The following is a 17057-nucleotide window of genomic DNA, read 5'->3' as shown; positions in this document are numbered from 1 at the left end:
CGAATGCTCCAGCTGTGCCAGCAGCAGCCACTGCTACATCCAGTCCAGCATGAGCTGGGTCTAAGTGCGATGGGGGAATAAAGCATAAATCAATAACAATTCTCAGAAAATATATCTGCCTGGTAGATGTGTGCCTGTGTGCTGTCTCTGCCATCTTCGAGTCCAAACAAACATTATGAAATAAAGAGATACGAACCACAGTATTTAAAAGAGAGCAGCAAGTACGTTATTAACAAAATCACACATTTTAGAAAACCCTGTTAGTCTGGCATCAAGCAAACCATCAGCAGTGCTCAGGCTCCTTTATTTCTTTAGGAACCCATGTGCACACCCTCAGTGCAGGTTTTGCTGTGGGTTAGTACTAATACTCTGGGTTGTGTTTTAACATGAACTTTGGAGAAGTCTGTAAAACACTTTGGAAAGAAGATTACTGGTTTAAGATGGAAATTAGTGTTTATTTTAAATTATCTCACAAAGCTTCTGCAAACCAGGTACATCTTCCATTATCCCCCAAAACAATACTGCTTCGTACACAAAGCGGTGGTTGCGAGAAGCAATTTGCAGGTCACCTGTATTCGAGATACAGGCCAGGGGTGCAACATTCAGACTATGTAAACACTTTCACCGGCCTCCTTTTAGAGCTAGTCCGTTTCTTTCAGCAGCTGTTTAAAGGAAGTAGTGAAATCCTTTCCAGCAGAGGTGTGGCAGGCATTACGGGGGTCCCCACCGACGCAGAGCGCACTCTGCCGCGCCGCTCTCCCCGGGCCAGCCCAGGCTGTCCCGTGCAGCGGGAGCCGCGCTCCCGGGCCCTTCTCTCTTCAAACCTTCGCAACCCACTCCAGCTCCCCCGAGCTGTTGTCCCGCGGCCGGTCCACGCCTCCCTCCCCGCGGGCCCCGCGTACCTCTCCGCCCCGGCGCGGCCCGAGCGCGCAGCGGCAGAGCAGTGCGGCGGCGGCGGCGCCCAGCAGCAGCCCCAGCAGCACGGCGGGGGCCAGCAGGGCGGGCAGCGCCTGCACTGAGTCCGCCCAGAACTGCAGCCCTACGGCCCGCAGGCAGTCCCCGACCGCCGCCATCGCACGGGGCCCTGCCCGCGCCGAGAAGGAGGGCAGGGCATGAGGGGAGGTCCCGTTGCTCGGGGGCCCTCCGTCCCCCGCCCTCGCCGCGGTGGGAGGAGACCGATGGCGGGTGGATGCGGCGGCTGATTCGGGCCTGAGCGACGCCTGGAAAACCTGCACGGCGCCGTCCGCAGCCCTGGAGGGTCCGCCCGCCGCCATGCGGTGGCCGCTGGCCGGGCTGCTGCTGGTGCTGCTCCCCGGCGGCCCCTCCGCGCCCGCTCAGCCCCTCGCGGCGGCCGCCGGGCGGGGCCCGCCCCGGGAGCCCTGCGGTCGGACGGCGGCTGGGGTAAGCGCTGTACCCGCGGTGTGCGGGTGGTGAGCGGCCCCTCGGCGCGGCGGTCGATGTCGGGCTCAGGGCAGGGCCCGAATGGAGCGGCAGCGGCCCCCGGCGGGCTCTGCCCGGGAGCGAGGCCCGGCTGAGCAGCGGCCGCTTCCCAAGCACTGGGGCCGGGGCAGCGGCCCGAAAAGCTGCCGGGCGTCGGCGTGGTGAGGCAGGCAACAAGAGGTTCTGGACAGGGTCCTCAGTACAAAAAAGGAGCCACTGGCGAGGGTCCACCAGAGGGCCACCAAAACGATGAGGGGTGTGGGAAATCTCTTAGGAGGAGAGGCTGCGGGAGCTGGGCCTGTTTAGTCTATAGAAGAGATGACTGAGAGGGGGTATCATAAATATCTCAAAGATGGGTGTCAAGAGGATGGTGCCAGGCTATTCTCACTGGTAGCTGGGGACAAGACAAGGATCAATGTCCATACAGTAAAACACAAGAAGTTTCATCTCAACATGAAGAACTTTCATTTTGGGTGGCAAAGCTGCCCAGAGAGGTCTTGGAGTCTCCTTCTCTGGAGACATTCCAAACCCACCTGGATATATTCCTGTCACCTGCTCTAGGTGACACTGCCTTGGCAGGGGGTGGGACTGGATGGTCTCCAGAGGTCTCTTCCAACACTGATGATGCTGTGGCTGTGCTTTGCTGTGCTTCTGAGCAGAGGCTCTTGGTGTTCATCTAGTCACAGCACCTCTGCTCACAGGTGTCAGTCTCCAGGAAGGAGTGCAGTTGCTTTTACGGTGGAGCTTTAATTCTTTCTCCTTATCTAAGTATGTGTCTGTCAAACCATCTCAAAATGTGTTGTCATAGTTATCTTTTGCCCATGTGGAGAAAACCTTACTGTGCAGTGGGGGTTAGAGTGAATCACAAATGGTAGTTTGTGGTAGGATTACAGGAAGAGTAATAAACAGGAAATAGTATTGCAGGAAAACAAACAAACAAACAACCCCTCCAAAAAAACAGGATCCCCCCAAGAACCAACATACAGCCCACCAACTTACTTTACCAGAAGAATAAATTAATATACAACTTGGGAAAAAGTTTCCTGACAATATTAATGCATTCAATTAACTGCTTTTGAAACATGATGCAGGTCCATGGAATTGGCACTACTTGCTGATGTGGAGCCCTTTGTGATGTCGTCTGGTATTGTGGATGCACTCTGCAGCAGGGTGGAAAACTGCTGAATACTCAGGCTACATTTTCCACTGAGAACTGAATGTCAGATATGGCAGGAAGAAAAACAATGAGTGCTACTGTATCTTTTGTATCTGAAACACATGGACATACAAACACCATAGATTTTGTGCATCAACTGTTGTAAAACCACACAGGAATAAAAACCTGGAGCCTGTGGAAATCAGGAGCCAGTTGTGTGCTGATTTCCTAGGAAGTAGGAAATAAAGCTTGTTAGGTAGAAAGCCATATCTTTAGCATATCTTTACACATTCTTAAACCATAGTCGTTGTTGCAGGCTGACAATGCAGCTGTTGACATCTAACACTGAAATTCATAAAAATGCTGATTTAGTGCATAACAGTAATATTTGGGATTTATATTTATAAACAAGATTGCCTTTAACATAAAAGGCCATATTGGTGGTTTATATTTTCATCAGTGTTCTAAACTGCTATTACATCAATTTAGTGGGCTGGTACACATTTCCTTGATGCAGATAGGGCCCTACACTGCTTTAGCAGTGCCTGGCATGGATTGATACCCTTTTAATGTGATTTCTGCTGCTGCATATCCATATGCATAAATGGAAGGGCACACAAACATCCGTTTTGATCTCCTTATGGTCCATTCATTCAAGAGTGGGACATAATGATCTGTGAGGGTCCCTCCAGCTCAGAAGGGACTGATTCTGAATATAATAATAATAATAATTCTGTCTGATTTATTCACCAGGCAATTTTTTGTTTCAGCTTGCTGCTGAAGTTTCCTGTTCTGTGTTCTTGAGGTGCTTGGTTGCTCAAAATTCATGGCCATACAGACTGTTTAACCAGTGAAAATAAAGTAATGGTATTAAAGAACTTTACCATACCTCAACTTGTGTATAAGAATTCTGAAGACCAGGAAGAGCTGTACAGCAAGGTATTTGAGAATAGCCTCTAGGGAAGAGCTCAGTGCCTGGGATCTCCCAGAGCTGTGTCCCAGAGCTGTTCAGAGTTTGCTGCATGCACATGCTAATGTTTGTTTCTGAGTCCCTTCTTTCTGTCAAAGAGTTGTTTCCAGTCCTGTATGGGCATATTTTCCAGAGGCTCCTTAAACCCCAGGGCTTCTTGTGCATCTGAATTTGTGAGATATCTTGCATTGTCTGTTATGTTGAGGGAAAGCGCCTTGTCTGAAGTGAGAAATACTTTCATTTAAGGGTAAGTAAAGTTACAGCTCTAGCAATAATCAGTGATGGCTTCCCTGAGCAGGCAAAGAAGAAAATTGCCCCTAACATGCTCTACTGTAACAGTGGTGTTGACATAAGTCAGTACTTAACATTATTCACATGCAGTGATTGGTAGCAAACAGAAATAGCAAGTGTATCTGACATCACCAGGCAGAGTTAGATCCCTGTTCATCAGCCCACATTCGTAACTTGTCTCCGGCAAAGAAGACTTTTTGATAAATGAGAACTTGTTTATATGACTGCTACATCTTGATCAAAACACTGGGCAATAAAACTCTTTAAAAACTCTGGTTTCTTCTATTGATGTTTTGAGCTGTGTTTTCTGTAGCAGTCTCTGAGGTCCAGGCACAGGCAGGAGGCTGTCACAGATTGCCTTGCAAGCTGCAGTTTTAGCATGTGGCCCCTTTGAAAGGCTCTGTGTAGTTCTCTGGAGGAAAAATGAGTGTAATGTCAGTGCACTTGATCATGTAACATGGACACATTCCTGCTGCCTGCTAGTGATCAGATTTTCCTGCATCCTCAAACATGCCTATGAAAATGGCAAAAAAAGATTATTTAATGAAAGGAAACTAATAGCCAGCCCAGCTCCACTGTTGTGGAGGAACTCATCCTGATAATATGAAGTGTAAGTTTAGTTTGAGCCCCAAGTGTGCATATCCATGCTGGGCAGCAGAGCCTCATACTGCTTAACAAGCTGAGGGAGACCTCTGGAGCCATGTTGTGTCTCTTCTGGTAGTTACTTCTGGAGAAACTCGAGGCTTTGTAGGATAGGATTCTGTGTAATTGTGAAGCATAAATTCAGCATAAAAGTTCAATAATAGTACTTCTTTATGATTGCTCTCTTTCAGGTTTTTGAAGATGATCTGTGGCTTCAGAAAGAGATGGAAAGCCTAGGAATGGCAGGTATGCAACTGTTTTCTCTCTCTTTTCAGCATTTTGGGAGTCCCAGGACTCACAGGGCATGGGTGTGAAGGTGAGCAGGCCTGGAACTGTGCCCTGTTAACATCAGTGGGACTCTCAATCTTGAGCTACAGGGGAGTGTTCACACAGAAATTAGGAGCAAGGGTGCTTCTAGGTTCCCTAAATGGCTCATCTACAATGAAGCCCTGGTGAGAAGGCCTCAGTTTATACCATGCTCTGAATCATTTTCAGTACTGAACATAATGGTGTAGGGGTGCATGCTCTGATGTCCAGAGTTCCCAGGTTTGTGAAAAGCACCAATCACTTAAAGCTGATCAAGATATTGTTCATTTTCAGAAGCTAGCTAAACCCCTGTGCATTTACCAGCAGTTGCAATACCTATTGAAGCTATTTTTATAGACCTCTGGAACTGCAGCGGCTAATACACTTTGTCCTGGACCTGATTGCTAAAGACTGCTAGATGTAATGGGTTAAAGACTGATAGATATAGTGGGTCTAGAGGTACTGCTGGGATGCTGGTACTCTTCACACAGATACCAAGAATTCTTGTCAGTAGTCTCTGGTACAGTGATCATCTCCATAAGTAGTTGACTACTCTGATCGACACAAGGTACTCCAACCCTTAAGAGAAGTCACTTTGAGCTTGGAGTAGCTGCATCTGAGAGCTGACTGCCACAGGCTCTTTGTGTAAATTTGAGAAAAACACTCAGTTTCTGTGAGTCTCTGGTCTTTAATTTCTATATATGTATTATAAATAGTGTTCTACTTCACCCAAGTGTGGTGGAGATGAGAGCATGGAAGGTTAGGACATCCTCATACAGCACATTAAGAGGGAAATACAGTGTGTTAAATAAACCTCTCCATCACTACGGTTCCCCAAGAGATAATTTCATGACATGCATTTGCCAAGAAATTACATGCTTTGAAGCAGTCATCAAGTGAGATACCTCTAATTTCTTTGCCCTGTGCCATGGCTAATTCACAAATGAGTTTATTAATTTAAATATGAAAGCAAGTAATTCAGATTTGCTGAACTTGTTTTTTTCCAGTATTTACTCAACGTCATCTTTGCTGTGTGCATCCTGCTTCATGACGGGTTGCAGATTATTCATGTACCATCCACTGAGAGAGGAAATGAGTGTGGTTTTATACTTAAGAAAAACCTTCTGGCCCTAAAAAAAAAACTGAGGGTTTTGACATGCAGTATCATTTTTTTAGTGGTTAAAATAGTGTGGCCAGCAGGATGAGGGAAGTGGTGTCCCTTTGAACTGGACACTGGGGAGGCTTCACCTCAAATCTTGTCTTCAGTCAGCCACTTAGAGCAAGAAAGACATTGAGATGCTGGAGCACATCCAGAGGAAGGCAACAAAGCTGGTGGAGGGTCTGGAGAATGAGTCTTGTGAGGAGCAGCTGAGGAAGCTGGGGTTGATTAACCTCAAGAGGAGCCTCGGTGGGGGGACCTTAGCACTTTCTATATTACCTGAAAGGAGGTTGTAGTGAAGTGGGGGTCAGTCTCTCCTTTCAGGTAAAAAGTGGTAGGATGAGACAAAATGGCCTCAGGTTGTGTCAGAGATTTAGTTTGGGTATTAGGAAAATGTCTTCATGGGAAAGGTTACCAAACATTGGAAAATGCTGCCTGGGGAAGTGGTTGAGTCACCGTGCCATCTCCAGAGGTATTTAAAAGATGAGCGCTTTGAGACATGGTTTAGTTTTCACAGTGCTAGGTTTGCAATTGGACTTAAGGGTCATTTCCAAACTTGATTGTGAGTCTGTGAAATTCTGGCATTTTGTTAGTAGGCAAATATATGTGTTAAATTAGGCATTAAATGAGTGCTACGAGTACTGAATTATATGCTTGATTTTATAACTGAAAACTATCCCTCCCATTCTAGTAAACATCAATTTTTAACATATTTAGAATTTAAGGTTTTAGTGATTTGCCTAATGAGAGTAAGAGATTTTTTAGCTTTTACTGAAGAGGTTCTTGATGAAAGCAGAGAGATGGGAACTTCTGCATAAAATCTTTGTCATAGAGACTGGCAGTGTGCTGAAGTGTGAAATGGTTTGTGACAGCACACTGATCTCAGTGTTTCTGTTGGAAGCTTTTTTGAGTTGTTTCTGCATAAGATGAGAAAAGACAATCCCAGAATATTCCTGTGAGTGGGGAACACAGTGGATTTTTGAGAGTTACATATGAGTCTGCTCTGTTTTATTCAAAACAGACCTGGAAAGTAGATTTGTTTTTTCTTGTTGATGCCCGTAGTTTCATTGACATTGTTACAAGAAAAGCTAATGACAACATTCAAAACTGGATACTGTAAATTGCTACCTTTGCCTGTTCATTGTTGTGTGTAATTAAAAGGACTTCAAATTGGATCTTGTATCTTGAATGGTTTTCAGGACTAGGAGTAATTTAGAAAAGCAGCAACAACAGAAATACAGCAAGCAAGTATATTTAACTCTTTTTCTTCCCCACTGAAATAAAACAAGATTGTTCAAAGCTTTGCTGATAAATTTGTGGTGGGTAAGCAAGTGAGACTCTGGAATCTGAATTGAAATATTCAGCCTTTGAGAGCCATATATTAGAATTAATGTCTTAGTTAAATTGCCCTTTCTGCTCTCATTTTGAATTCTGAACTTGAAATTTCACAAACTTGTCCATGTCTTTGCTGTCCTACTGTAATTTGGCATTCTGCTGCTTAGAATGGGCTGTAAAGGTATGGAAGCCTTAAGGACATACTGGAGTTTTTGATGTAAAGCTATTATAAGACTCTTTTTTTCTCTTATCATATTTAATTGCTGTAGCCAAGAGTAACCTTCACCTTAACTTCTGTTGTGATGTTGTGTGTGCTGTTCTAGTGGTGGGCTGTTGATGCTGTTGACACACTCAGAATTCACACACTCAGAACTCAGCTCCTTGAGTCCAGAGGTCAAGGCTTGTGCTGTGCCAGGTCCATGTCCATACACAAAACTAATGTCAAAGCGAAGGACAGCGTGCTGACCATGATCAGGGGACAATTTCTTTCTTAGAATATCCATCCTTCTGCCCCCAGTCTGTATGAACACAGACCCACTGCCACCCCTCTTTACACAGCAGGTGCCTTTTGTACCAGGTCGGATCCTCAGTATTTGCACTCCCTGAGCAGCAAGTGAATGCAGTGAAGGCTGGCAGTGGGGAGCTTTCCTTCCTAAACATATTGCCTGTGCCTTGAGTGTGGCAGCTGGAAGCCCAGAAGAGCAATATGTCACCACCCAAGGCAGTAATTCACAAAGCTGGAGTGGCAAGTAACTACCTAGGGAGAATAGCCAAGAAAATTGAACTTTAAGTAGCAGGGACTGCTCTGATCAACTGTGTGTTAGTCATTTTGTATGGTAGTGAAATGGGCATGTGGGGGACTGAGTGAATACTACAGCAACATGAGAGGTAAAATGTTACACCAATATTCCAGCTGTTGCAGCTATATTAATATTTATTTTTGTGTTTCAAAATTCAATTTAAAGTCTACCTACCAGCACTGGTAGCTAGCTAGGAATATGCAGTTTAAGACAGGGTTCTGGCATATCTGTTTATATGTGGTTTATGTAGAATTAAGTAACATTTTAAACATTTTACTAATGTGCTAATTAAAAGTAAGATAGAATATTTAACATCTTGATAATACCTTGTAAAAGTAGGGAATTTTTGATTTTAAAAAAATAATAATTTTTCTTAAAGATTGTGATATTGTCTCACATCTCAAAAGAAAGTGAAATTACTGTGTTTTTTTTGATGAACTGTTTGATTTGGCATATTTGGAGATGCTTACAGGAAAGCCCCAGATTAAGCCCCATGCTCTGCTAGTTTCCTCGCTGGGAAGTGTTTTGGCCTGAGGCGCTGTGTCCGGGAATGCCTGGTGGCAGCCTGGCAAGCCCAGCTGAGAGGGGGCTGCTTGGACAGCGTGGAAAGTTGAAACTGTTCCCCTGAGATTGTCTTTTGAAAAGGAGTGAGAATCGTTGCCATTTAGAAACCAATTAAAATTATGACTATGCAGCCTGGTAATGGCTTTTCTGAAAACAGGCAGAAAAATGCCAAAGTTTGAAGCTGTAGGAAGAAAAGAGTGGAAGGAACAAGGAGACCTCAGAGTCTCTCAGAACTGGGATGCATCTCTGAAGGGACGCTGTTACTGGCACCATGGAAACAAATTGCACTTCTGAGTAGCATCCAGAAGAAAGCTCTGTGCTTCCCAGTGAAGGGTTTCAGCAGTCAAGTGTTAGTATTTTCCAAGGTCAGATGAATCTATTTGTTAAAAAAAACAAAACAATTTCAGAACAGAAATCTAGTATATATGTGAAAACAACAGACTGTATTGTGCCTGTACCATCCTTTCTCAGATATTTAGAGTCCAGCTTTTCAACCACCCTGCAGATATCTACTATCCTACATCTACTACAGGAACTTAGCTGAAAAGAGACAGCATGTGAATTGATAAATACAATTATGTTGGCTGATGTTGAGTATGCAGCAAGTTATGTGGAAAAGCAGTTAAGTTCTTGTAGATTAGCTGTTCCAGTGACAGCTAAATATGTGTGGATCAGAAAAAAGTTATTTTATTTAACTGACAGTCAATACTAGAAACAAGAATGCTGCAGAAAAGTGTAGCTTTACTGACAGTGGATCCAGGGTATTATAGAACAGCCTATTTTGTTAAAAATTAATAGGAAGGATGAGAAAAATTATTGAGAAAGGCAGTGGTGCAAGTTGCTGTATGGACGTGCATCATACTGCTTGAATCTGTTTAAGCAAAACCTTTCACTGAGTACTGGGAAGATACAAGTGGATTTGCAGAAACATCCTTGTCATCATCATCAATGCTGAGGCTGCTTAGCATAATGTTCAACTACTTCAGCTACTGATGGAGCAGCCAAATAACATGCCTGGAGACTTCTATTGGGACTTGGGCACATTGTCTTGGGATTTTAAGTGATGCACAAAGCTCGCACAAAGCACAGCTTGAAAACAGACTCATCTATGTAATAATTAATCCATAGATTCATTCAGAGTCAGGGAACATGATCAGTTAATTAAATTGGTTACTGTGGACTTGATACTCTCTAGAGGAGGAGTATCAGGCTTTGCTATCACATTAAAGTGCAGTTGGGTGTGCTCATGGAGATGTTTTACTACACAGGACACAAGATAAAAAGATACTCTATGAAGCAATTACACACTTTTGTTGGTTGACTGCCCTCATCCAAAATTCTGAAGGATATGATCTAAACAGGAAGCACTTTAAAGCTAGGAGTTGCTCATACGCTTTGTCATTTTGACTTCTGACTCTTAAAAATCCCTATAAAGCAGCTCATTCAGGGTTTCTGTTTACTGTAGAGGAGTAGTCAGGCAAGAAAACTAAAAGGAGAATTTATGCTCCACCTTCATAGAAATGGGGTGACAATTGCATCAATGTATGAGACACAGCCTGTATAAAATGAATATTTTCAGTGTATGAATATATTTTTATAAAACTGCAAAGATGCTTGATTCAGTAGTCAGAAACAGGATTAGAACCACTGGAGGTGAGATACAGTATATTTGGGTCTGCTGGGGAGTGTCATGGCTAGGTGAGCTCAGATTGGTATTTAGCAGGTTTGTACTGCACTGAAAATTTAGCACTGGTTTAATTCTCAGTGATTTGGACCACTGTTTAGCCTTGAAATAGAAATTCATGAAATAGAAAGGCATGCATGACTGTCTTGAAAAAATTCTAACCCTGAAGATATGCAGGCATTTGTTGTAATTATACATGTTCCTATTCTTACTGAGTTTACCATGTTGTTTTTACAGTCCCTAAATTAGTCCAAGTCTGTCACATTGTTTAACAGTGGTTTAAATATTTAAGTAAAACTTAGAGAAGTGAATTAAAATGGTTCATAAAATATAGACATCAGCTTTCCCTGGCCCATACATCCACAATTTTGTCAAGTATAAACTATTCCCTTCCAAATAAGCATGGGAAGACAGGGAAGCTCCCCAAGTACATGTCCACCTGGGTTTTGTAAGCAACAGGATTGCATCTCATCATTATGTTAACAGAATTATATTCAGTGATTTGTGTGCATCAATACTCCTTTGAAGGGTCCAGTTCTGAATGCCCTGTTCATGGTTTTCTATTTGCAACTAATTGTATTTCCCTATTTTGTTCTTCTTACAAAGCAGTGGCTTTTCAAAAAAACTTTTGCTTCTTATATTAATGAGATTTTACTGTCTTCAGCTTTTCATATTTTATTAATATGTAATAGGGTTTTTCATAGAAAAATCATTTTACAAAATTACTTGCTTTTATAATGGGAGTTTTTGTTCATATTAATGTATATTGCTGAAAATTGATTTTAAAATAAGTAATAAATGAGAATAATATTAAGTAAAAAATGAAAAAAGTAACTTCTTTGAACACAGACAACCAGCTAACATTCTAAATTTTTGTAATATTTTTCTATTAATTCAGCAGCTTTACCTTTTGGCAATTTAACATATTAAATTATTTATTTTTAGTATAAGCTTCTTTTATTAATGTCATAGGTGCTTTTACTTTTGTAGATCAAAGTGATGTGATTTCAAAACTATGCCTATTACTTTTGTTATATCACTGACTAATCTTTCATAAAAATTTAAGAGCATAAGCTAGAATTTATATTACTTATTAGTAAATTTATGAGCATTTGATTTGATGGCATTTCAGCTGCAATGTAACTGAGACCCATCCTCAGCTGAGAAGTATTTCAGTTCTGAATATGTATTGGCAAAGTCAGTGCTGAATTGGAAGAGTATTTTTGAAGCAGAACTTAGCACCTTTAGCACTGATGCTCCACACATTGTGGATTGTTTGACTTCTTTATGATTTGCTAAAAGTTTCTTTGAGTTGAAAATATTAACAGTTGACTTATGGCTTAAACCTTTTAACTCATGCATGAAATGCTTTACATTTAAATGGCAAGAAGTTTTCTGTGGGGTGTATGGGAGTTCCTTAGGGAGAAGACAGTTTTGTTCTGACTCCTGCTGGGTTTTGTAGGACAACTCCAATCTCTGTTTCCTGGCTGGCCTCAGTCTCTGTTGCCTGTCAGGATTTTTAGTACCTTGATAGAGAGTATCTGGCTCTGCATGCGCGCAGAGCACTGGTTCCGTAAGCCCCTCCCTAGCTGGACTCTGCACCAAGTGGCTGCCATGCAGAACCCAGCCTTAGCTCTAACGCTGAATGTTGCCTTGGTTTTCAGAAATGCCCTTTCCTGTGGTCACTGAGGCAAGCAAAGCCTCTCAGCAGCTTTTGACTTCTGCAGCCTCTGACAGCCAGTGGAGCCATTCACTGTTTGCCTTGATACCCTCATGGACAAAGAAGGTGTTGTTCAAACGAGAGTCTGACGTCAGCCCCCTTCTGGTCAGTAGAAGATGGTTTGCCACTTTTGGTATTTTTAAGGATTATAGCAATTCTGTAAAAACTGAATGTTGGGAATTTACTATCCAGTTAGTACACTTCTAGTTCTGTCTCACATGACTTCAGCAACACCAACTAGTTTTGGGACTTCCAAAGAATTACTGTGACAGGTACTGCTGAGAGATTGCTGTGTAAATTCGGATAGATACTTAGTAATGAAAAGAATCTGTATAGTCTGATGAACTTTGTGCATAGTGTGGTTTTTTGGTGAATCATGATAGTCAGAAGATGAATATATCAGTTAAGATTCTAATAATTGCTTGTGGGAGTAAGTAGTTTTTACACATTTGGACTAGAAAAAAGATTTAAGTGTTGGGATAATAAAACTCCTAAATTTGAAGGTGATTAGTGCCTCTAATTTTTTTAAAATAATTTCTTTATTTATATAATTTAACTTGTTGCTGAAGTTTTTGAATTATATTTTCGTACACTATGTAGATTTTTCCCCTTCCTTCATAGCCTGAAGATGTGTCCAATATGTCAGTGTCTTCTGAATTTGGAATAACCCTTCAGAAATGTGGTATGGTAAGTTTTCTTACATTTGTCTTGTTAATTTGGTAGGAACTTTGTACCCAAGTGACCTTTGAAAAGTGAGAACCTAATTGTGCCCATGCTGAGTTTTTGGGAGTGTGTGCATTTTGCTGTTACCATGGTCCCACTGTCTTTTTTGCAATGTTGGTTCATGTCCTGGTTTAGGGCAAATTTGGGAGAAAACCTCCAGTGGGGCTCCCCCCGGGAAGCAAATGCACGTGGCCCTTTTCTCCCACCCCCCAACCGGTTCGGGAAGAGATTTCTCTGAGAGAAGTGGAAAAAACCTGTTTATTTCACAGGCACAGCACTACCCAGCACAAAAATGAATGATATCAAATTACAAAATCTCTCACCCTTCAGAAGAGATGACAAACTTCAGAGGGTCTCTTTCCTGTGGGTGTTCGCTCTGTTATCAGTCCCTCTGGTGCTGGAAAATGCCGCTGCCCAGGCTGGGCTCCCGGTAGTCCACGGGTGCAAGCTCCCGGTGCTCCCCCGAGTCCCCAGTCCAAAGCAGGTTCGATTAGTTTCAGAAAAAGGGAAAGAAGACAGTCCAGGAAGACCTCTCTGCTCTGGTTAGTTGGAAAGCCAAGGCAATCTGTGTCTTGTTGTCTGTCTGTGCTGTAGTCAAAACTCCCAATGCAGGGGGAGCAAGTACAGTCTGACAACAGACTCGCTGCTTCTTTTCCACTCACTTTTACTCTTAGATGGAATTTTAAGAATACAAAACCTGTGTCTGGGTTAGGTGGACGAATGGGGATACAATTTAACATCATAATCAACCCAGGACAGTTCAAAACAGAAGTCAGTGAAATCTCCCAGGCTTCAGGGCATTTTGGATTGTGGTTGAAGTAAAAACCTGTGATTTTCCAAAACTGCAGATGGGCAAATCCCAGTGAACTCTGGAGTAATCAGCCAATAGGCTGGATAGAGACAAATTTTACAAGATGAGATAAACCTTCTGAGATATTCCCCTAGCCCAGCCATGGATGTCCTACCTGGCTACTGGGTCAAATGTGGTCTTCTTTTGAAAGATGAAGCACTGATCTCTGTGTTGCCCATTGTGTGTTTGGGCATCCTAACAAACAGCCATAGAAAAGCCATTGTGTTGTAGTCTGCATATTCAGTGGGACACACCTACAGCACAGTATTTAATGAAAAAAGGTTTCATTTGACTTGTGTAAATGCTCATGAGGAGTAAAGACCTCCCTATTTTAAGAATTTTTTTAACTTCCCATTTTATTTTTACTAGACTCTTATTTTTCCCTTTTTTTTTTCCCTATTTTATTTTCCCTTTCTTTGCACTGGATGAAGCAGGTATGAATTTTAATAATTACTGTCAGTTCATCTTTCCTGTCTCCTGGAGAGAGAGAGAGAGAGCGAGAGTACATCCAGCTTTAGGACCAGTCTGAATTCAGCCACTGAAATGGTGCCTATGAGGGTAGAGGATTCAGTAACCAGTACAAAAGAGGTGATGTTATAACCTTCACCAGATCAGCTCTATACAGAAGAATGAATGTGCATCAAATCTTATGGTGCCAATTCCTCCAGTGTTGTTATTGAAGTGGAAGCATATCATGATTAATGAGGCTCAATAAATAGTGAGAATTTCAGACATAAGAAGTAGTAACATAAATCTGCTTTTCTGTCTGTGGATTCCCAACTTTTATACCAGAGCCCCTCAAAAACAGACTTTGAAACAGTCCTATGTTCTTTTTTCTGCTGTTTACAACACAGCCTCACACAGGCTCATTAAGAGCTGCCAATAACTCTGTAGGAGATTAAAGGTAATCTATTGTAGATGCTGGCTTTATCAGAAAATACTTTTGTAGTGCTATTAGTTGCAAATTACTGAAAACTATACAATTATATGTGTCTGTCTTCCACCTGCAAATGCAGTTCACATTTAATTTTCCTTGGCTTACCTTGTCTTCTGCTTCAGTCCTATTTTGAGTGAACAAATGCTTTCATGCTAAGAGACAGACTGGCCATATGGTGCTCTTTATCTGTTTTAAATAGAAAAAAAAAGTGAATTTTGCACATTTTCCTCCTCCTGCAATGAGTTGCTCCCCAGAGCATGGAGGTGTCATATATTTGCTTCTTGGAGTCAGGATTTTTCCAACATCTTAATGTAGAATAGCCTTATTGAAACTGAGGTGTTTAAATTTTACCTGTGCTTCCAGCATCCACTGTCTTCCTTCTTTCCAGAAATGTGTTTCTTTAAGAGCTTCATTCCATAGTATGACATGACCTTTTCTGTAATAGTACTTCGCAGTGACAATAATCCTTAGCAGAGCTGAAATAAATCTTTAAATTTAATTGTTTGTCTTCTAACACTTTTACCTGTCTTGTTTCTTAATCTCCTAAGCATTCGTGCATTGGAGATTATCAATGATTCTATAATCTTTTTTCTCCCTCCTTTCCTGTTTCTAGTTGTTCTAACTTATTCCTAACAAGGATCTTCCATTCCTTTTAACTTCTATGGCAATTCCTTCCTCCTCTCTTTCCTCCTGTCGTGTCCATGCTCTTACTGTGGTTCTTTCAGGCCACTCTCCCGGGTACCTGAAGTGAGATCACTTGCAGTGGCTGATGACACACGGGGCACTTCAGCAGCAGAGAGGAAATAGAGTACCTGCTTATGCATTATCAATGGCTGCCATTGGGTTTGGTTCCTGTAGGTGCCTGGCAGCCTAACTGTCTGCTCCAAAAGCAGGTAAAAACATCTCCAGGTAAATTAGAGGAGCAACTTAAACAAGATAATCAGTGGTCACTGATCACAGTGGCAGCACTGCATAGAGGGGTTCTTTCTAGGAGCAGTCAAACCATACTGTTTGCTTGATTCTCATCTGCTGATTTCAGTGGGGGGGAAAAATCTGAATTCTTTCAACCCCTTTGCAATTGAGCTTAAGTCTGATTGCCAGTCAAAAATAAGGAATGAAAAACATGGATTTAATATTAATGAGAAATGTGGATTTGAGACCTTTTTCCTGTTTCGTTTTGGTTTTGCTTTTTAAAGAAAATATCTAGCCTTTGTGATAGCACATGAAATGTTGAAAGGTATCTTGACTGCATCATGCCAGTTCAGAAGCCAGGAGAGAGAAAATCTTATGGATGCTAAATCTGAACCACAGTGCCTGTACAGATTACAGGCCACACAGCTCCTCAGGCTTGCCTGAGAAAGTAGTCTGGGAAAAACATGAGAAGGAATTAAAACAATCCTCAGGGACACAAAACAGCCTTGCAGGTGTTGTTTTGTTTTCCTTGTTTTCCTTGCAGGAGAAAGTCAGGGGGGTGGTGAGCCCCACTGACCAATGATGGTAATGTAGCAGTTTACTAACCAATAAGAGTTTCCTTTCTGTACTTTCCACGTATCTGTCTATAAAACAGGCCTGGAGCAATAAACTAGGATATTCTCTTGTTCTGACTCCCTTGAGAGTCTGTGTCGTTCTTTCCCGCCGTTCCCAATTAGAACGACAAAATCTGACCAAAATATAATACATTTTTAATACCTGATGATTTTAACTCTCCGAAGCTGGGGTATAACTCATGATATATAAGCATATTTAGTTGGTAATGGTTTCCTCAGAAATATAACTAAGCCCTATTTTTATACATGCATTAATACATATATTTTTATACATTGTTTGCAGCTTCTAGTACAATAAATAGTTGGGAATTTTGTCACTTAAACAGAGAAATCTGGACTAAGCCTTAATAATTTCATTAAGCTGTTTCTTCCCCTTGATTCATGTAATTCTAAAACTGTGATCTGGTTCTATGCTGAATTAGTATGACATGCACTGACCATAGCTACAGGAATTGACCCCTGTGCTACCATGAACTCTGGTGTGATTTCTGAAGGCTATCACAATTCATATTTTTAGAACACATTTTTTGTGGCGACTGCTTTATTATTTTATATTTGCTGGTGTCCAGATACAGTGTAGACATTTCCATAAAAGGAAGATCTAAGAAGAGAAAGGTTCGGCCTGAATCGTAATTCTGTCAGTTAAAGGACTATTAATTTAATGTCATTATTTGAAACCTCATAAATCATCATGAATATACTACAGATCACCATATTCTTATAGATCCTATAAAGATTTAGACAATTCTGGTTTTAATACCAGTTACAGAGGAAGGCAGTTTGGAAGGTGAGAGGTCAGTAAGCAACTCTGTGCTTAAGAATAATTTCATTTAGAGAGTATAATTGCTCAGTAAAACTTAAGGGCTGAATGGAAGGAATAAATAATATCACATGAGTGTGTGTTGCTAGAGATTGGTGATTAGTGTATGTCCT

General features: G+C 41.8%; 2 protein-coding genes across 10 annotated transcripts in view; one reads left to right on the top strand and one right to left on the bottom strand.

Moving 5' to 3' along the window:
- The window catches only part of EVC (EvC ciliary complex subunit 1), a 48677-nt gene extending 47581 nt beyond the window's left edge, over positions 1-1096 (bottom strand). For all 4 annotated transcript variants that reach the window (XM_015624540.3, XM_015624542.3, XM_015624541.3 and 1 more), the window contains exon 1: positions 903-1096. In XM_015624540.3, coding sequence (XP_015480026.2) covers positions 903-1073 — 171 coding nt within the window. In that variant the 5' untranslated portion in view covers positions 1074-1096. The remainder of the gene's footprint in view (positions 1-902) is intronic.
- Positions 1097-1111: 15 nt separating this feature from the next.
- EVC2 (EvC ciliary complex subunit 2) overlaps positions 1112-17057 on the top strand; it is a 69220-nt gene continuing 53274 nt past the window's right edge. For 5 of the 6 annotated variants that reach the window (XM_015624535.2, XM_019006355.2, XM_015624536.2 and 2 more), the window contains exons 1-4: positions 1112-1401; positions 4691-4745; positions 12012-12172; positions 12689-12754. In XM_015624535.2, the coding sequence (XP_015480021.1) occupies positions 1273-1401; positions 4691-4745; positions 12012-12172; positions 12689-12754 (411 nt within the window). In that variant the 5' untranslated portion in view covers positions 1112-1272. Of the gene's footprint in view, positions 1402-4690; positions 4746-12011; positions 12173-12688; positions 12755-15321; positions 15471-17057 lie in introns of those variants that run through there. The other variant, XM_015624539.3, reaches the window with a different exon arrangement.

This window comes from Parus major, chromosome 4 (genome assembly GCF_001522545.3).
Source record: "Parus major isolate Abel chromosome 4, Parus_major1.1, whole genome shotgun sequence".
NCBI lineage: Eukaryota > Metazoa > Chordata > Aves > Passeriformes > Paridae > Parus > Parus major.
Note: the sequence above shows the minus strand (reverse complement) of the source record. Positions and strands in the feature narration are given on the sequence as shown.